The 19,705-nt window shown below is 39.1% G+C and overlaps 1 protein-coding gene across 2 annotated transcripts; it reads left to right on the plus strand.

The window, feature by feature from the left end:
• The first annotated feature begins 1,263 nt into the window (after window positions 1-1,263).
• Window positions 1,264-19,525, plus strand: LOC133906927 (UDP-glucose:glycoprotein glucosyltransferase-like). Of its 2 annotated transcripts, XM_062348887.1 has the most exons (37): window positions 1,264-1,636; window positions 3,098-3,508; window positions 3,576-3,729; window positions 4,337-4,508; window positions 4,879-4,952; window positions 5,057-5,153; window positions 5,284-5,396; window positions 5,552-5,667; window positions 6,447-6,504; window positions 7,141-7,293; window positions 7,765-7,863; window positions 7,979-8,101; window positions 8,405-8,473; window positions 10,603-10,691; window positions 10,787-10,949; window positions 11,128-11,262; window positions 11,338-11,443; window positions 11,531-11,625; window positions 11,715-11,827; window positions 11,956-12,166; window positions 12,394-12,462; window positions 12,856-13,001; window positions 13,383-13,484; window positions 14,227-14,374; window positions 14,897-14,953; window positions 15,030-15,160; window positions 15,251-15,339; window positions 15,409-15,722; window positions 15,797-15,889; window positions 16,311-16,372; window positions 16,687-16,789; window positions 16,879-17,037; window positions 17,160-17,300; window positions 17,427-17,470; window positions 17,559-17,673; window positions 18,533-18,685; window positions 18,771-19,525. In XM_062348887.1, the coding sequence occupies exons 1-37, from the start codon at window positions 1,464-1,466 to the stop codon at window positions 18,939-18,941; spliced, it is 4,821 nt and encodes a 1,606-aa protein (XP_062204871.1). In that variant the 5' UTR covers window positions 1,264-1,463; the 3' UTR covers window positions 18,942-19,525. The 2 variants fall into 2 exon arrangements, with proteins under 2 accessions (XP_062204871.1, XP_062204872.1); XM_062348888.1 differs by lacking the exon at window positions 1,264-1,636 and having other exon boundaries at window positions 3,308-3,508; window positions 3,653-3,729.
• Window positions 19,526-19,705: the final 180 nt, after the last annotated feature.

Here is a 19,705-nt window from a genome sequence, read left to right on the forward strand (position 1 = left end):
TTTTTGATTTTTGGAAATTTTAGCTATTTTTTTATTTTTTTCTATTTTCGGAGTGCTGTCAGGCTGATTGTGCCTCCATCGTGCCCAGCGGGCCCGACGTGCTGCCAAATCATAACCGTGTTGTGCCGTGGGCTGAGGACGCAACATACGGGCCATCACGACATGACCTGTTTAACTAAGCAGGTCTGTCGAACCTTACCTAGCTGGACCCGTATCGGACTAGTCCGACAAGCCCTATTGGACAGGTTTGATTTTCTCAGGAAAATCTAACCCGTGTAAGAATTGAGAAACCCCACATGTTTCAAATATGGTTTGGAATTCGAGTCATTGAGCGGTCAAGTCTCTTTAGCCTCTCATATCATTTCATGTTGACTCTTGGTGCCATCGTGCTGGTTGCTTTAGCCTCGTCAACTTGCTTGCTCACCGCGCTAACGGAATCATGAGTTCATGACTCCACCTATGGCAGCTCTTGCCTCTCATTGCTCCCCCCAGTCTCCCACATTGCAGTTGCCACCATCACTCTCTGACTCTACGGTGGGAGATTTGGCATTCCGAAACACAAACTCCATCGATTCTTGCCCGCAGTTGCTGGTAGGGCAACACAAATATGGCTGATCAAAATTTTGGTACTCATAAGAGCACCACAGTGTGGGGCTGAATCGATGCCTGAAATCCATTTCCAACTTTTGGCATGGTTATTGGCCACTGTGACATGTGATGCCTGTATTCCTAACATCGATGCAAGTCAAACCTTCGGTGCGACAAAAATGAGTTGTGGGCTTACAAGTAACAAGTAAGTGTAATAAGAGCGAAGTAAGTTTTATAGAATCATGTTTAGAAAGACTCTCGTGAGATTTTATCCATATCATCTATTGCGTGATCTAATAGTTAGGTTAAAAATGAGAGAGTGAACACGTGTCATCATAAGAAAAATAGTCTTACATAAAACTAAGTTCTTATAAAATTTATTTCCTTAATAAAATAGGGGAGAGAACATGATGTGAGATAAAAAAGATGATATTCAATTCAATTGTAGACCTGATTAAGAAAGCAAGAGTAATGTTAAACACTGCAGATGAAAAAGAAAATCTAGCACCAATGTGATGTGATAGTGACATGAATTTTCAAGCTTCATGCTGGCCTAAAACGGGGAAGCGGACGGAATATTTGGCTCTGTTTTAGCAATTATAAAAAAAAGCCTGCTCCATAAAGAGAAAAAGAAAAGCACTCCGCCGTAGACAGTCGATCCAACGGCCGGCACATCTTCAATAAACCCTCTTGCCCCACAACTAGGTCTCCGGCGGAGTCTCCCGCCACACCGCGCTCCGCATCTCGCCGCGGCGAGCCCAAAGCCCTCACAAAATCCTCTTGATGCGGGGTCCAACCAGCGCCGCCTCCGTGTAGCCAGTCGGATCGAAGCGGCCGCGTTGGCTTCGGATCGGCGCGCGGCTTCTCTCTCCCACATGGCGGCGCGGCGAGGGGCCCGATCTGGGGCTGCGGCGGCGGTGCTGGTCTCGGTTCTGCTCGTGGGAGGCCTCGCCGCGGGCAGCGCGGGGGCCGAGATCCGCCGGCAGAAGAACGTGCAGGTGTCGCTCCGGGCCAAGTGGGCCGGCACGCCGCTGCTGCTCGAAGCCAGGTTGGTTTGCTTTTGGCTTGGTTCGCTGGACGCTGGTGGTTTTGGCGGCTCTGTTTGATCGGGGTATGACAATTTGACTTCGGTTTAGTGGGATTTAGTGGATTTTTTCACTGGGGTTTAGCATTGAGAACCTGGCGATTCAGGAAACTGGGAGTGAGCTATTCTGTTGATGCCAAGTTAAATAGTATGTTTTAAAATTGGTTTTTGGAAACTTGAGCTGAGTAGTTGATTTCAGTGGAATTCACACTGGGTTAGACTCCTTGTTTTCATTGTTAGCAACTGATTGGTGCAGTAGTATTACTGTGGTATGGAAAACCCCTGTACTATGTGGCACTCGATTGTGGGTTGTGATAGACCACAAACTAGCACAGCATGGTTTAGTAGAAAACCTTCCCTAGGGTCAGCCTCGGTTATTTTTCCAGAACTGAATCATACTAAATTACAACATTATTTTGGAGCAATGGGTGGTTTGTGGCATTTTTTTGTGTGTCTTTACCGTGTTTTGAAGCCACTAAATCCTACAGACCAATAGACATACCATGCCCACTGCGACAATGTTATTATTTCTGCCGCTGTCTGACATACTATTAGATTCGATTTTTTAAAGCTTCATCTCATGTATGGCAGTTTTTTTGGTGCTGTCTGACAATGGTATTATTTGTACTATTTCACTACTCCATACATGTGCATCTTAAGCATAATAGTAAGTGCAATAACCATCCAATCATTTCATATAGGTTAGTGATCTATCCGTTTGTTAACTGGGTATATTCAGATGCTTTCTTTAAAACTAGGAGGCTGATTTACATCTGGAAGAAATTAAGATTATTTAGCATGAACTTTTGGTAGCCATTGCTCATCTGTCCTAATCAGTACCTGTTGTCAAATTATGCCTTTCGGCTTCACCACCTATCTAAAATTGAGTTGAGACACTCTGTTAGATGCAAAATGTCAGACTAACACCAGGCTAGCCCATTTGCACTGAAGACAGTAATATGCATTTTTGCAATTCTCACGTGAACTCAAGTTATATTTTGTGTTGCCTAATACTGATCTATGCAACTGATTCTAATTTATTCTTTGGAGAAGCATCAGTGGATTGGTCCAAAAATCTACAAAATTTCCATATTTATAATGTCGATCTAACTAATGACTTAATGAGTAAATATTTATATTTATTATGACAGTTGAGAAGCCAAGTAAGTAAGGCGATGCACATAGCATGATAATAGTGTCAGAAAGTGCACTTAGGTCTTTTCTTTGTGTGAAATAAGCAGTTAGACTAATCTAGCATATACTCTTCTATTATATGTTTCTGTGTTTTCATCTGCGGGCCTGAGGAAACATACAATAATGTAGTACTTGTCAATTAACATTTGCAGCATTGGTGTTGGCCAATTAATTTTACTTGTTATATTCCAAACAACACTTAATAATTCTAATGTTTACTATATTTGTTAGTGAATTGCTTTCAAAAGAATGGAAGGATCTATTTTGGAATTTTATTGACCACTGGAAGGAACTGGACAAAGGCTCTGAATGTTTAACGGCAAAATGTTGTGTCCAGAAGATTGTTGAGGATGCCCGCGCACTTCTCAATGAGCCACTCTCTTCAATTTTTGAGTTTTCTCTTACCCTTCGATCGGCATCGCCAAGATTAGTGCTTTACAGGCAGCTTGCAGAGGAGTCATTATCTTCAGTTCCTGTTAATGATTCACTGGAGCAAATTTCTGGTCATGGTACTGTAGAAAATTTCCATGAGGCTGCAAGTCCTAGTTCTTCTGGAGGAATTTGCTGCTGGGTAGACACAGGGAATGCTCTATTGTTCAACTCAGCTGATCTACATCAATGGCTTGAGGGCTTGGGTAAACTGTAAGTATCTTCTTTTTTTCCTTTGTTCAGGCTGTAAGATGGGTAACTCAGAATATTTATTGAACAGAATTACGGACTCCACTGAACAGCCTGAACTCTTTGACTTTGACCATGTATATTCTCGTGCAAATTTTACTGCTCCAGTTGCTATATTTTATGGGGCTGTTGGGACGACATGCTTCAAAGAGCTGCATGCTCATCTGGCAGAAGCATCAAAGCAGGTAAGATACACATGCCTGTTTTGTGGTATACTTCGGGGAATATGAGGCCCTGAGAAAATAATTACCTCTAGAAAATAGAGACATTAGGTGTTGTACAAGGTCATTGTTTGTTAGATATCCTTCCATATGTATGGTTCTAGATCTATTTCTAGGATCTCATCAACACATAATCACTGATAGCCTATTCTTCTTTTGATTTCACATTCCACACATGGCAAGAGAACTTAATGAATTCGTCATATTAACAGTAATTATGTGAATACTTTATTGTTTTATTAATCATGCCAAACCTCCATGACAATGTACTTTGTTATAGTTTTTTTTATCCTTTCTGTTTCTATATGTATTGACCTTTTCATGAACAAGAAACACACGCATAGGGGTTTGTGAACAATCTTGATGCAATTAGTGGATTGCCCAATGTGTTTTTTTCAGCTTACATGATACATCCTTTAATCATTTCTAATGGTGGTACTGTTTGATCTCCATAATCAACTATGAATATCTCTTCTAAATTTCATGTGCAAACGATATATGCTATCAATATCTTTTTTGGCAGCCTCTTCTTGCTTCAGTTGTCTAATATTGTTGTATATGCTGTTCATAGGGAAAAATCAGTTATGCTCTGCGCCCTGTCCTATCATCTGGATGTCAAGCTACATCTAGCTTTTGTGGTTCTATTGGTGCTGTAGATGCAGTCACCTTGAGTGGTTACGGGGTGGAGCTTGCTCTCAAAAACATGGAATACAAAGCCATGGATGACACTGCTATAAAGAAGGGTAACTCGGCTAGATGCTTCATTTGTACCAGAGCATGCACCCATTGCTGCTTAATTCTTTCTAGAAAGGGAAATTCATTATGGAATTATCAAGTAAATTTGTGTCTCACGGGAAAGTAGCATACATCATGAGGAAAGAAAACCCCCTGCATCCCACCCCTTACTCTGAAATAAAACAGGAGATTCGATAAAACAGTTAAGAAGAGAGGATTGTTTCTTTGGTTGGTGGGGTTGGGTGGGGTCATGGGGTGGGCCCGTGGGGGATTGTTTCTCTGAAATAAATCAGTATGAACTATGAAGACAAGCACTGCAATGCAATTTCCTTTTCTTAATTTCGTGCTGATTGAGCCCTGTTATGTCTTTCCTTTCAGGAGTTCCTCTGGAAGATTCTAAGACTGAAGACCTCAGTCAAGAAGTCAGAGGGTTTATATTTTCCAAGATTCTGGTTCGTTCTATTCAGTGAACAGCTTAACTATGGGAACTTCAATGTGATGCATAAATATAGTAGGGTTTATATTATATCTATCTTGATTTTCTATTGATCTGTAGGAACGCAAGCCAGAGCTAAATGCCGAGATTATGGCCTTTAGAGATTATCTGTTGTCATCAACAGTATCTGACACACTTGAAGTCTGGGAACTCAAAGGTATTGTTGCCTACTTGGCATGAACTGATACATGGTGCTCATATTGTTCTGTTATTTTGTTTGTCCAAAAGCAGTGCATCATTTCATACAAAAGAAGCACCTTTTATTTCTGGTTTGCTCCACACCGCAGATCTGGGTCATCAGACAGCACAGAGGATCCTTCAAGCATCAGATCCTTTACAGTCAATGCAGGAAATCAATCAAAATTTCCCCAGTATAGTTTCCTCACTATCACGGATGAAGGTGCTCATACATCTAAAGCTTGCTTTAAACATCTCAATGTGCACATATTTAATTATAATAATTAATATGTTTTTTCACTACTCTATTTCGAATTCATTCATACGTATTATGAAATGACTTCAGTAATTACTGACAACAATCTCATGTTTGTACAGCTTGACAATTCGATCAAAGATGAAATTATTGCAAATCAACGAATGGTTCCACCTGGCAAGTCATTGATGGCTTTGAATGGTGCTTTGATTAATATTGAGGATCTTGATCTTTACCTGTATGTCCTACAGTTCTTTCTGGAGTGGTTATTTACTCTCTGTTTTTTACCTTGCTTAGCTATGATTAGCTATTTGCTTCTTGTCTTTGGCATATCAAAATGGACTCTAATCAGTGTACCCTGTAACACCTGGCAAGTGACTCCTCTATGCCACTTTTCGTCAGAAACTATGCAATGGCTAATGCGTGATCAGTGATCACATGTCTGACGGTTCCAAACTTATAATGAAAGAAGATTTGAAAATATTCATATATGTTTCTTTTAAATGGAAATACCACGTGCACCGAAATCTCCACCCACAAACAAACCAAAGAGAAACAACATATGCCCAAACAGCCAATGAAACAGAATTGTTGTCAAGAAGACGATGGAATGAAAGTTGCTTATATCTAGTGCATCACATTTCACTGCATTTTTTTTCTCGCAAATGCATCCACTCATGCATGAGGAAGGAATTTGTTAGCTTTGGTAGTGGAGTTTGCATGATAGTTCTTGTCATTGTAAATGATCAATTTTGCTTCTCCAACTCTGCACCCTTTGCTCGCTATCCAGCTAATCTTCACCATCTCTCCTTGTATCTCTCTCATCTTTCTCAATACGCTACCGGCCAGAGAGTCTGTGTGTTAGCCGGTGTATTCTGTTTTCATCTTCTTTTGGGCCAGGCTTACACTATTCTCCTGATTTTAGTAGTCTGTTCACTAAAATAGTTATCAGTTTTGCTGTGTGATTGTCGATATATAACCACTGAAGTAGACATTTTATTATGCCTTATTCGGCAGGTTAATGGATATGGTCCACGAAGAATTATCTCTGGCTGATCAGTTCATCCGGTTAAAGGTTAAGTTTAAGAAATGTGTTGGGAGGACTGTTTCTGTTTTGCCTCCACCTTTTTTTAATGCTTCCTTGCTTATTCCAGAACTTTTCTGTTCTCATGCCACTACTTAGCTTTGCTGGTTTTAATGAACATTGTCATCTTATAACTTTGTTGCCATATGAACTTTGCCACTTGCAGTGCCTTCAAATCCCTAAAGTTGGCTTAGTTTGACGATACTCAATCTGCCGTAGTAATTAACTTCAATTCTGAATATTAATAGGAGTACAGTACAATGTGTTTGTGAAAAGGCTAAAAAGCATTTCTGTTCTGTCGTTAGGATGTATGGAATATTTCTTTTTCTTATTGCGAATGGTGCAGTTGGCTATCATGCTCATTCTTAACTCTAAACTACTTAGAGATTGCAGGATCAAATCCTGAAAAATTCAACAATAAACTCACCGAAATTGTTACGTTAAGTCAGCGTGATCATGATTTCTGGTTGGTGATGAAATGCATGTGCCATATCTCTACATTTGAGCATGAGATCGCGTTATTCCTGATTTCCTGTTATTCTGTTGTTCCTTCAAGTATTTGAGATGTATTTTCACTTTCTTAATGAGTGAGGAGTTATTTTCTAATTGATGTCAAATGTCTACCAGTTGCCTCAAAGTGCTGCCCACAAGATCCTGTCAGCTCCTCCACCTGCAGAATCTAATTCCTTCCGTGTTGACTTCCGGTCTTCCCATGTGCATTATCTCAATAACTTGGAGGAAGATGCAATGTATAGAAGATGGAGAAGCAACATCCAGGAGGTTTTGTTCACTTCTCATTTTATTGGCACCATTAAACGGATTGACATTTGAATATTGCTTTGCCTTGCCAAGCCAAATAAGGAATTGCAATATATCTCTTCATCTCTTTAGGCACCTAGGGGAATTTAGTATTACATCCTCATTTTTTTGTTATTGATAAATCTTAATTAATAATCTCTACGACACTGTCCTGCTAGATAGGCTTGCATGTATCCTTAAATTCTGCCTGCATGGTTGATAATTGTTTCACCCAAATATGATCTTTTAGTTTGCACTGTCATCTACATAATTCTTCATTTATTATCCCTGTCAAACAGTCAAAGTTTAGCGATTAGATGTTTTGCATATGCTACTCAAATTGGCTGTTGGCTGTTCCTTTTCTGTTTTCCTCAATTATATTGTATCACACAACTACAGCCAATTTTACCTTATTTAATTATAATGATGGTCACTCCCTTTTTTTCTTTGTAGTTATTGATGCCGGTCTTCCCTGGTCAGATGCGCTACATCCGTAAAAATCTATTCCATGCTGTTTATGTGCTTGATCCCGCCTCAGCCTGTGGTGCAGAGGCTAGTCTCTCGCTTACCTTTCTTAAGTCTTATTTGTTGTTTGCCTGCACTTTTTATGCTGTACACATTTATTGACTTCTAGTCTCTATTGCCATTTTCTCTTTAAACTTTACAGACCATTGACATGATCCTATCTCTATATCAAGATAGTGTCCCTATAAGGTTTGGTATCATAATGTATTCTTCAAGGCTCATCAATGGCATTGAAGAAAATAATGGAGAAGACACTTCCATTTTGGTAATAATTTATTATATTTCTTCACTGTGATTTCTTGAGAACTCTTTGCTAGGTCAATAGAACATGCCATGGGTTGATTATTACCTTCTTTCCTTGCCCTCATTGTTACCAGTGCTCTTTAGGCATACGAAATAAAGATAAAAGTGTACAGCCATATTTTCCCAAATATTATCATCATGATGTCCACTATTATTTTTAGAAATCATGCCCTCCAGCTTACAGAGAAGTTCGTGTTATTAAAGATGCTTATGTGCTATCTTTGCTAACTCCCCCTCCCCTCCCCCCCCCCCCCTTTTATTGCAGATAACAAGGCTTTTCTTGTACATTAAGGAAACATACTCAACACAGTTGGCATTCCAATTCCTCAGCAATGTGAGTGAACCTGCCAATTGAGTTCCCAGTTATGAATTGAAATAAGGAGCCAGTTACCTTAAAAAAGATTTTCTAGCTGCTTGTTGATAATATTTTGCGTGGCTTGGTTATTTCCATTTTTTGTTTCTGTGCTCAATAGTTCTTTTGTGTTTCACCTTCATAAGAGTGGCTGAATTTTTTACGTTGGCTCGCCAAGCCTATCACAACCCTCCTCCTTAACCCGGGTTTGGGACCGGCTATGTTGGTACAACATAGGCGGAGTTACTAGGCATGAGGGAGAAGATGTTGGTCTCGACGGAGAGGTGGTTTCCAAGAAGGATACCTTTCGATATTTGGGATCGATGCTACAGAGGTGGTTCCCGGTAAGCCCGATCCAGCCTGGCCCGGCCCGACCCGACTAGTGCACAAGGCTGGGCTTAACTTCCCAGCCCGCATATTTTTTCGGGCCGGGCTCGGGCTTCAAAATTAGGCTTGAAACCCGAGAAAGTTCGAGAAAACCCGAAAAAGCCCGAGCCTAGAAGCCCGGCCTGGTGTCGGGCTTAGGCTGGGCTCAGGCTTGTGGTTTTCCCGTTGGGCTTTTCAGAGCCCTGCCCGACCTTTGAACAGGTCTACTACATAGGGATGGTGATATCGATGAAGATGTTAGTCATAGAATCAAAGCCGGATGGATGAAATGACGTCAAGCTTCTGGCATCTTCTGTGACAAGAGGGTGCCACAAAAGCTAAAAGGTACGTTCTATAGGACGGCGATTCGACCTGTGATGTTGTATGCGGCCGAATGTTGGCCAACTAAAAGGTGACATGTCCAACAGTTAAGTGTAGCAGAGATGCGTATGTTGCGATGGATTTGTGGCCATACAAGAAATGATCGGATCCGAAATAATGATATACGTGATAGGGTAGGGATAACGCCAATTGAATAAAAACTTGTCCAACATCGGTTGAGATGGTTTGGACATATCCAACGGAGGTCTCCAGATTCACTTGTGCATAGCGGGATACTAAGGCGCGCTGGTAATGTGAAGAGAGGCAGAGGTCGACCAAACCTAATATGAGAGGAGTCTGTAAAGAGAGACTTGAAGGAATGGAATATCCCCAAAGAACTATCCATGGATAGAAACGCGTGGAAGTTAGTAATCCACGTGCCAGAACCATAACTTATGCATTTGTCTCCTTGCACCGTTATTACTTTTATTTTTTTACTATTACTAGTACCTTTATCATCATTAGTGTTTTCTCATCATCTTTTTAGTTGGATCTTGTGGGTTTCATCTCTAGCCTACCCTAACTTGCTTGGGACAAAGGTTGTTGCTATTGCTGCTCAATAGTTTTGTATTCTAGATGAAGTTGTTGCCTGTAAAGTTGAGCTTGACATAATAAGTCAACTTGTTTTGAGCATACAGTGCTTATCTTTGCGGTGGTTTCCCTCCCCTTATGATGAGTAAATAACATTTGCATTAGGCATTCAGTATTGTACTGAGTCGAAGTATTAAAAAAATTACTGCACAGTTTTTATCTCTGTAGGTTGAATTGACTAAGTAAGAAAATAGAGTCATGTACATGAGGTGCCTGTCATGCTTACTTGTGCTGAAATGATCCTATTCTCAGTTTTATCACTGAAATCAAAAGTTGATCTTTGTTCTGTATATCCTGCCATGATTGTTTTGGCAGTTTTGGCCTGAATATTTTTTCTTTTCCAAATACTTAGCACTTCACCAGTCCTCAGATGAACTTTCCCAAGCCACCCCTATCACACTTATACCTAATCACCGCCTATTTTATTGCCTCAGTTTTCGTGCTTGAGATATTTTTTGTGGATAGTTTGGTGATTTGGTCACATCCAACTCAAAAACTGATTGCCGAGGTACATGTGTTCGTCAAGATACAAAGTTATTTCAGGAACTCAGGGAGAGTACAGATTTGTTTGTTCGGAAAGTTTGACAAAGCATGAAAAATTATGTCTTGTAGCCTTTTCAAAATTAGGATAGTGTAATTTTGGTGTTGTGAAAACATGCTATCTTTCTTTCGTAAATTAAACCATGATCCCATTCTTTGCATTATGTTGTTAATTATCTGCCGAATTATACTGTCTATAGATGTTCTGAATTTTTGTATGTTATATTCCATAGATACATAAATCAAGGAATGGCGAAGATGACTACAATGAAGAACTTGTGGAAGCTCATCATGTTGAAGGGGCATTTGTTGATTCGTTATTGTAAGCATGTTCACTGAATTTAATGTGTTGTGGGAGATTATTGACCTTGTAGAATTATTATGTTTTTTATGTTGCTTGTTTCTGGTGATGTGCAGGTCAAGTGCTAAATCTCACCCCCAAGATGTGCTGCTAAAGTTGCAAAAAGAGAACATGTACAAGCAGGAGGCTGAAGAAAGTTCTCGTTTTGTTCACAAGCTTGGGCTGTATAAACTCCAGTGTTGTCTATTGATGAATGGACTCGTGCATGAATCAAATGAGGTAATATTTACTTATACAAATTCAAGTTTAATAAAATGAGAGAAGCATCAAGCTTATAATGTTTAAATTTAAGAGCAGTAGCTTTGTCATTTTACTTGGTATTAGTAAGGAAAGTACATAAAAACTTTTGAAGAAATAACTAACATGATGCTATTTTACTGCCGTTTATACTCTAAAGGATGCAACCATGAATGCTATGAATGGCGAGCTTCCTAGGATTCAAGAACAAGTCTATTATGGGCATATCCAGTCCCATACAGATGTTTTAGAGAAATTTTTGTCGGAAACTAGCTACAAGCGGTACAACCCATCAGTAAGTGCAAAGATTTCTGAAAAATGTTGTAAATTGATTTTCAATCCAATCAATCATGGACTTATTTTTCCTCAGATTACTGGCAAGAGTGCCGGGAAGAAGATATTTGTTTCGCTATTTGCTTCATATCATCAGGAAGATTCTTTATTTAATGGCATTAACTACTTACAGTCTCCTGAAAGTATGCTTCTACTTCTCTGTCTTGTATCTTGCCATCCATCATCAAAGATTATTGTTATTGACATATATCTGTTAAATCGGTCTGCAGCTACAGATGATGCAAAGCCTGTGACTCATCTACTTGCTATTGATTTTTCCTCAAAAATTGGGATAAAACTGCTTCATGAGGCCATACGTTACCTGGTAGATGCAGCAAATGTCTTTCATGCCTATTTTAGTGTGTTATTCTTGATGTTTCTGTTGATGTTATCTTGCTTCTGGACATGATGTAGATGGCTGGATCTAATAGAGCTCGTGTTGGTCTACTACTTTATGTCCGCAACGATAGCTCATCGCCTATTTTACTTCTGAAAGATATCTTTGATAGAACAATTTCGTCTTTCAGGTTTGCTCCTCGTATTTTTTTCCCCAGGAGAAATACTGAATTGTACAGACGATTGTTTCTGTTCTTCTTAACATTTCATAATACCGAGCTTCTTTTGCTGATCTAATCAAGTTATTTTCGTGTGCTAGCTACAAAGAAAAGGTATTGGACTTCCTTTATGGGCTCTGCAAATTTTATGAAGCCCAACATACACCTGCCTCTTTGATTGCTAGTGATTGGACTAGAACTATGATGGAAAAGGTCTATAGCTTAGCTGCTGAAACTGCTTTGCCCGTTGATGACTATAAAACGTGGTTTACAAGTTTCTCTACCGAGACAGTTCTCAAAGGGATGGATAAGGTCTGTATGTGAGATTTTTCCCTATTTGCAATATTCTCTCTTAAGTAAAATGTTAGTATGTGTAATTTATACAAGCTGTCTTGGCCACACCATTATGGGAGACCAACCTGATCTAACTAACTGGGACAGTTTCCCTTATGTTTCAGCTTTCAAGTCGATAATTTTCTGTCAGTTTTTTTTAAAAAATATTGCTCAGAAACATATGACATGTTTCTTCGATTGTGCAGTTATCTGACTTCTTATTTGGGCAATTGGGGCTTGTGTTTGGTAGCAATGCTGTGATCACCAATGGACGGGTAAGCTTTATGATTCTTGTCCAAATCAGTTTAGTAGCTCATAGTTCCTGGTGACTGGTAATATGCCATCACCTATTGGCACTGCTGTTAGTCTAGGTGCAGTTTGGCAATGGATGCACTATTTGACTATTGTGAATTTTATGCTCAAGAGAGGAACTGAGCCTAGCTCAGTTGGTGGGTCTACACCCCCACCACCCAGGTTCGTCCTCGTCAACTCGAATTTGGGTGCATATTTCTTCTTAATGCAATGCTACCTAGTTTCTCCTAGGTTGGTCGAGTTTTTTTCTTTAATTTTGTGCTCAAGATGACAATTATTTTAGTCACACAGTTAATATCAACTGATTCTAAAGCATCTTATGTAGCTATGTACTTACGTTATGCCCTAACTTGCAGGTTTTTGTTATGAATGAAGGAGAGTCGTTTCTATCCGATGATTTAGGTCTCCTTGAGTCTATGGAGTACGAGTTAAGAACAAAATACATATTTGAAATAATTGAAGAGGTCGAATGGGCAGGTGTTGACCCTGATGACCTGACAAGGTAAGTTTCAGGCATGTAATATTTCCAGTGCTTTTTTGTAAGGTTTAATTATCTGCATGTAAAGGCTCACTTATGTATGGACTAGCCTGATTGGTGTGTTTCAAATGCTTTTTAGCATGAGCCGTGAGGTGCATTCTTGTACTAGCACCTCTCTGTTCCTTTATAGTTGACCGTTTGCTCTGGATACCTCACAAGTTCTGGAATTTTTTTCCTTTCTTGTTTGCCTCCATTTTGGTTTTTCAGGTAGCAGTTAAATATGTATATTTGCTATTTAGAAATTATTTGGTCCAGAAGGATCACTTATCTTGAATGATTAGAATAAAATACAATGTTAAATCCTTTTGTTGTGTGGTAACTCCTAACCTACATACTTGTGTGCAGCAAATTCTACAGCGACATTGCCATGTTGGTCTCGTCATCGATGTCTGTTCGTGAAAGGCCATCTGAAAGAGTCCATTTTGAAATTTTACACGCAGAATACAGGTACATTTTCTGATTTCTTTTGCATGGAGAAACATGCTAGTGGATTATATGCAAACTAGCTGGTTTCCCTCAAAACTTTATATAATTAGTCAAGTGGAATGTTCTATAATTTGTTTACATACAAAAAACACTAAGCACTTAGAAACTTGGCGGAGTTTGAATCATCATAACTCGGAGTAATGGTCCTAATATAAAGTCCATAAACTTGTTAGGTTTTGAAAAAACTTGTTGTTTCGTCTATTTCTAATTCCCATAGTTCTATTTTAATATTATAAACTTCTGTATTATTAATGAAATTATTCTGTAAACACAAAGTTTTATGTTTTCTGGTCCAGGATTTAACTGACATATTCCTTGCTCAGTTTCATGGCAAGGAAAACTGTTACGCGTTCACGCTTGATTTTGGAACTTCCTTGTTCAACTAAGGATATGCTGATACATGATCTGAAATGCTAAGAAGAACAAACTTTGTTGAACTGTGCTTAACCTGTTGGGTCTTAAGCCTCTTAGGCCACTAATTGTGTTTATCTATATAAGTAATAAGCTTTCAACATTGAAACTGTGATGTGAAAGACAAAATGATCCACACACTGGGCTCAAATGCAGGTTGTTTTCCCTTTCAACTAAGCGTTGGGTCCCATGCACTGAGTCTATACTTGTACTTACATATAGTAAGGACTATTTTTGGATCTTAGTTGGTAACTTCAAATAGATTGTACTCATTTTCTTCTCTGTCATGCAGTGCTATTAAATTGAATAATATGGATTCAACTATTCACATTGATGCTGTCATTGATCCGCTAAGTCCCGCTGGCCAAAAACTTGCCCCACTTCTACGCATACTCTGGAAACAGATTCAGCCGAGCATGAGGATTGTACTTAATCCTATTGTGCGTAATGTTATTCTTCTTAGTTTATTTTCCTACGTTGAAATTAACTTAATTCTTTTCCCACTGCTTTTGAGTAGTATTTGTTTGAAGATCTGAATTATTTGTCTGAGAAATGAACCATATAAATTATATAAGGGCATCTTGTTCCTGCTAGTAGAGGCTACTGAATACGATATGGTCACTTAATTGGCTCAGTAGAGCTTTGCTTTTGGCTGAATAGGACAGTAATAGAGTTCAGTTACACAGTGGGTTTGCATGCATATCCCTATAAACATCTTTTCTTTCTATCAGTTTGCTGTACATCTTGAGTAAATCATGTGCAAATCAATATGCTATTTGTGCAATACTATCGATCTTATAGATAGCAGATGCAGAGATTTGTTTGTGTGAAATCTGAAATCTATGGTTGGAGAAACTATTGTTTGTTTGCATTGTTTAAAGCCATAAAAATTTACTATGAAGTGTGTAGAGATTATTCTATAATCCTACCTATTTGATGTAAACATTTTTTGGTGATTTCAGAGTTCTCTTGCAGACCTTCCTTTAAAAAACTTCTACAGATTTGTTCTTCCATCGATGGTAAGACTACATATATTTAATGATTAGTGCATTACCACCGATTACCTACAGTAATGCTTTGGCCATTGATATGCAGGATGATTTTAGCAGTACAGATTACTCTGTACATGGACCTAAAGCTTTCTTCGCAAATATGCCACTATCGAAAACACTTACAATGAACATTGATGTTCCGGAACCATGGCTTGTTGAACCAGTTGTTGCCATGTAAGTTAGCCATCAAATACTAAGCAATAATCAGAAAACGATTTTATGCTGCAGTGTCATCACCTTGTTGTGGTTGTTTTCCATGTGCAGCCATGATTTAGACAACATTCTATTAGAGAATCTCGGTGATGTTAGAACTTTGCAGGCAGTATTTGAACTTGAAGCTCTCCTCTTGACAGGTATGATCATTTGATAATCATTGTTTGGTTCTGGTGGATTACTTAGTGAACATAAGAATCTTCTTTCAGGTCATTGCATGGAAAAAGATCGAGACCCTCCCCGTGGTCTGCAGTTTATCCTTGGTACAAAACAAAGACCACACTTGGTAGACACACTTGTCATGGCCAACTTGGGTTACTGGCAGATGAAAGTCTCCCCTGGTGTCTGGTACCTACAACTGGCTCCTGGTCGTAGTGCAGATCTGTATGAGCTACCTCCAAAACTCATTGCCATTGATAGCTTGAGAGGCAAACTTATGCACATTGAAGTGCAAAAAAAGAAAGGCAAGGAGCGCGAGGAGTTATTGAGTGCTGCCGATGACCACCACTTCCAGGAAAAGATGGTCTGTTTTTCATTTATTTATCAACATAACCGTGAATTCTAAACATCATTTCTTTAAAATATTTTTGATTTCAGGATAGCAAAGGCTGGAATAACAACCTTTTGAAATGGGCTTCTAGTTTCATTAGTGGTGATGCATCATCAAAAAAGAAAGCTGATAATATCATGGTAAGCATTTCTACTCTCAGCTATCTAAGTTCATCTTACTGCATATTACTGCAGACAGGGCATATAACAGCAAAACCAAGTATTGTTCCTGGAAGTTAGGATCTTCCAAAATTTCATGATTTTGTTTTCAGGATACTTCCAAAGCCCCATGATTTTCATGTAGAGAATTATTCTAGTCTAGTGTAATTTTACGTAAGAACTTTGTTGCTGTTATTGGTAATCAGTTACATGCCTTGCTTTACTTGATCTGTAGAATACTATCATAAATATGTATTTGTAGGAAAAAATTAGGAGAATAATGATTCAGTCTGTAGAAGTAACAAACTAGTTCCATGCATGCCTGTAGCTTCTATTGCTGATTACATTCAACATTTGGTGCTTAGAGGAATATCCAACAATTTTGCTGTACATATTTATTCAGGATCTTAAGGATGCAAGACAAGGGGAGACCATAAATATTTTCTCTGTTGCTTCTGGGCATCTGTAAGTCTCCGTTTCTAGGATGTTTGAGCTATTTCCGACCAATATGTATATCATTATCCGTGGGCTGTGTGTTACTGCCAATGTTCCCAGTCACCTTACATGGTCTAGTTTCTCTCATTATAGAGTAACAACACATGATTCAGGTTGTCTATACTGAACAGTAATAAAAAGCGACTCGCGTACTTTAGTTTAATGACACTAGAGCTAAGTCCTGCTTATACATCATACAAAGTACATATTGTATTCATTCTCGAAGAACATGTGACTATAAAAAGTAATGAGAGTATGTGATTTGGCTGTGCTACTGTTTACAGGTATGAGCGTTTCCTCAAAATAATGATTTTGAGTGTTTTAAAGAAGACACAAAGGCCAGTGAAGTTTTGGTTCATAAAGAATTATCTGTCGCCACAGTTCAAGGTACATGAACTGCCTTAGAGTTGATTAATTAATGAACAGATATTGGACATATCACATATCTGTTGTCTAACCAGTAATCATATTGCCAGGATGTCATACCCCACATGGCTCAGGAATATCGATTTGAGTATGAGCTTGTCACATATAAATGGCCAACATGGTTGCATAAGCAGAAAGAGAAGCAAAGGATTATATGGGCATATAAGATCTTATTTCTGGATGTCATATTCCCGCTTTCACTGAGGAAGGTATATTTTTCCTGTATTATGATCATCTTATGATTCCTGTAATTTCATCAAGCCCCTTAGTTACCATAAAGCAACCTGACCACATTGAGTTCTAATGATTTTTCCTTGTACTTTCTGTATAGGTGATTTTCGTTGATGCTGATCAAATTGTGAGAGCAGACATGGGAGAATTATATGACATGAATCTGAAGGGTCGCCCACTTGCATATACTCCATTCTGCGATAATAACAAGGACATGGATGGCTATCGATTTTGGAAGCAAGTTAGTCACTGATTTCCAATAAACCATGTTACTACTACAGAAAATTATTCATGGTAACATAAAAGTGAACTTTGTTTTCTCAAGTTATTTGCTGATTTTTTTTTTTCTCCTATCCCCTTTGTGAAGGGTTTCTGGAAAGATCATCTGCGAGGAAGACCATACCACATCAGGTGGGCAAACTTTTCCATCAAGTCTTCTATAATTAAATTATCGCTATTGTTGTGTAGTTAAAACGGTACAACTCGGTTGTTATTCCAGTGCACTTTATGTTGTTGATTTGGCCAAAGTCCGACAAACTGCTGCTGGGGATACTCTACGTGTCTTCTATGAACAACTTAGCAAGGACCCCAATAGTCTCTCCAATCTTGATCAGGTAAATGACCTTCTAATGCATCTATTTGATCTACCTAATACATTATATGGATGGAACTGATCACTGGTCGGTACTGTAGTATTGTACAATTAGTGGTTGCAAATTGTTTTTTTATTGGTGATGAGAACAGGTTTTATCTGGAGGATCAAGAAACAAAAAAAAAAAAAACTGAGTCTGTTTAAAATCAAATCTGTAGCTTTTGATTCGATATTTGAATAAAGAGAATGTTTGGATCAACTCTGTCTGTATCTGCCTGCGTATGGGTGTAAAATTAAGACGAAATGCATGCCAAATTTTGGAAGCAAGCTTGTGACTGGTCTAAACTCCAAAGTTATGAGAGTCCAGCATATTAGCCATTGTTACAGGGAATGGAGAGAGGGATATTACACTTTTTTGAAAATAAAAGACTATGAAGCAATTGGAATTTGGTGAGTGTAGAAAGTTCAGAAAGTTAACATGGCAGTGGGAATCTTCTTTCTTGTAAAAATCAAGTTAGAAGTTGGCATGATGAGGCCCTCCTGCCGCAGGGACAAGTCCTGCTGGTGATGAGGGCGATCAACGCCATTATCTTCCACCTAAACCCACACTTATCGCATCACATACAAACTGCACGATCTGAAGTCAGTTTCTATTTTTGGTGGTGTGCCAGTTTTTTTCCCCTCTCTGAAATCCAGTTTTTAGAACCCAGCCATGAAGTACTGAGATCCATGGAAAGCAAGAATACAAGTGCAATTACTGCTGTGAACATGGCTGATAGAATAAGATCCGATCCTGTATTCATGTAGCTGTTTCATGTTTTATAATTGCTTCTGTATACATATGTTGTTGCAATGCTTACTTGTAGCACATTCATATTCAGGATCTCCCGAATTATGCTCAACATACGGTGCCTATATTCTCTCTTCCTCAAGAATGGTTGTGGTGTGAATCTTGGTGTGGAAATGCCACAAAGGCAAGAGCAAAGACCATTGATCTATGCAACAATCCAATGACGAAGGAGCCAAAGCTTCAGGTAAAATTATGCTGCAGCGGAAGTTGTTTCTTATTCTTTTTGTGAAGCACTTCGTATTGGCTAAACATCTGCTCCGTCTTCCTAGGGTGCTAGAAGAATAGTTCCAGAGTGGGTTGGTCTTGACAGTGAAGCACACCAGTTTACCGCACGAATATTGGGGGAGAATGTTGAGTCTGCTGAATCCGTTCCCCTACCATCTGACACACCAAAGCCTAATGATAAGGACCCTGGTCAGAGTGTGAAGGATGAGCTATGAGCACCAGCTGTGTTCCTGTCTTGATTCCTGTTCTAAGGCAAGACTATACGGTTCCTTTTACATCAGCTACTCAGAACATAGTTGGCGCAAAGGATAACGAAATACAGGTACGATAGCATATGAATTTGTCAAAACACTATACCTGGTACCTGGAGTCTAGGACTATATTTCCATCTGCGATCCAACGCAATTCAGGAATTTGGCCATACCCTATCCATCTGCGATCCTTCGCAATTCAGGAATTTCGGCTGTGCCCTAATCTTTTTCCAGAGTGAGACAAAACAAATGGCCCCAGATTTTGCATCCTGTAGGGCTAACATGCCAGAATAGGTTAACGAAGGGTCTGAGTCTGTAGGAGTGAAGAACGTGTCCGCTGGATACATTGTAACAGTTAACATTCATATAGCTATGGTGATCTCCGTGGGACGCTGTAAAATTTAGTGGCAACTGGCATCCGATAGCTAGCGGCAACTGGCAGCTGATGCCTGAGAATATTGTAGTATTCATCATTTGGACACTCAATAATGCCCAGATGCATTTAATTCATATACATGGAGTAATTTTGCCATGATGCTGAGCTATGATGGGAGGTTGCTTCTCCAAAATTCCGGTGGTTATCAGTTGGAGCGATCACACTCTGACTATACATGGTCCATGCTCAGTCAAGTTTGGAATCTCAAAATATCCCTGGTTAAACGAAGCTTTTATACTTGATCAGTCCTTAGGTAAGAACTAACATGTGTCAAAGCATAGGAGGTGGTATC

The sequence above is a fragment of the Phragmites australis genome, chromosome 24 (assembly GCF_958298935.1).
Source record: "Phragmites australis chromosome 24, lpPhrAust1.1, whole genome shotgun sequence".
Lineage (NCBI taxonomy): Eukaryota > Viridiplantae > Streptophyta > Magnoliopsida > Poales > Poaceae > Phragmites > Phragmites australis.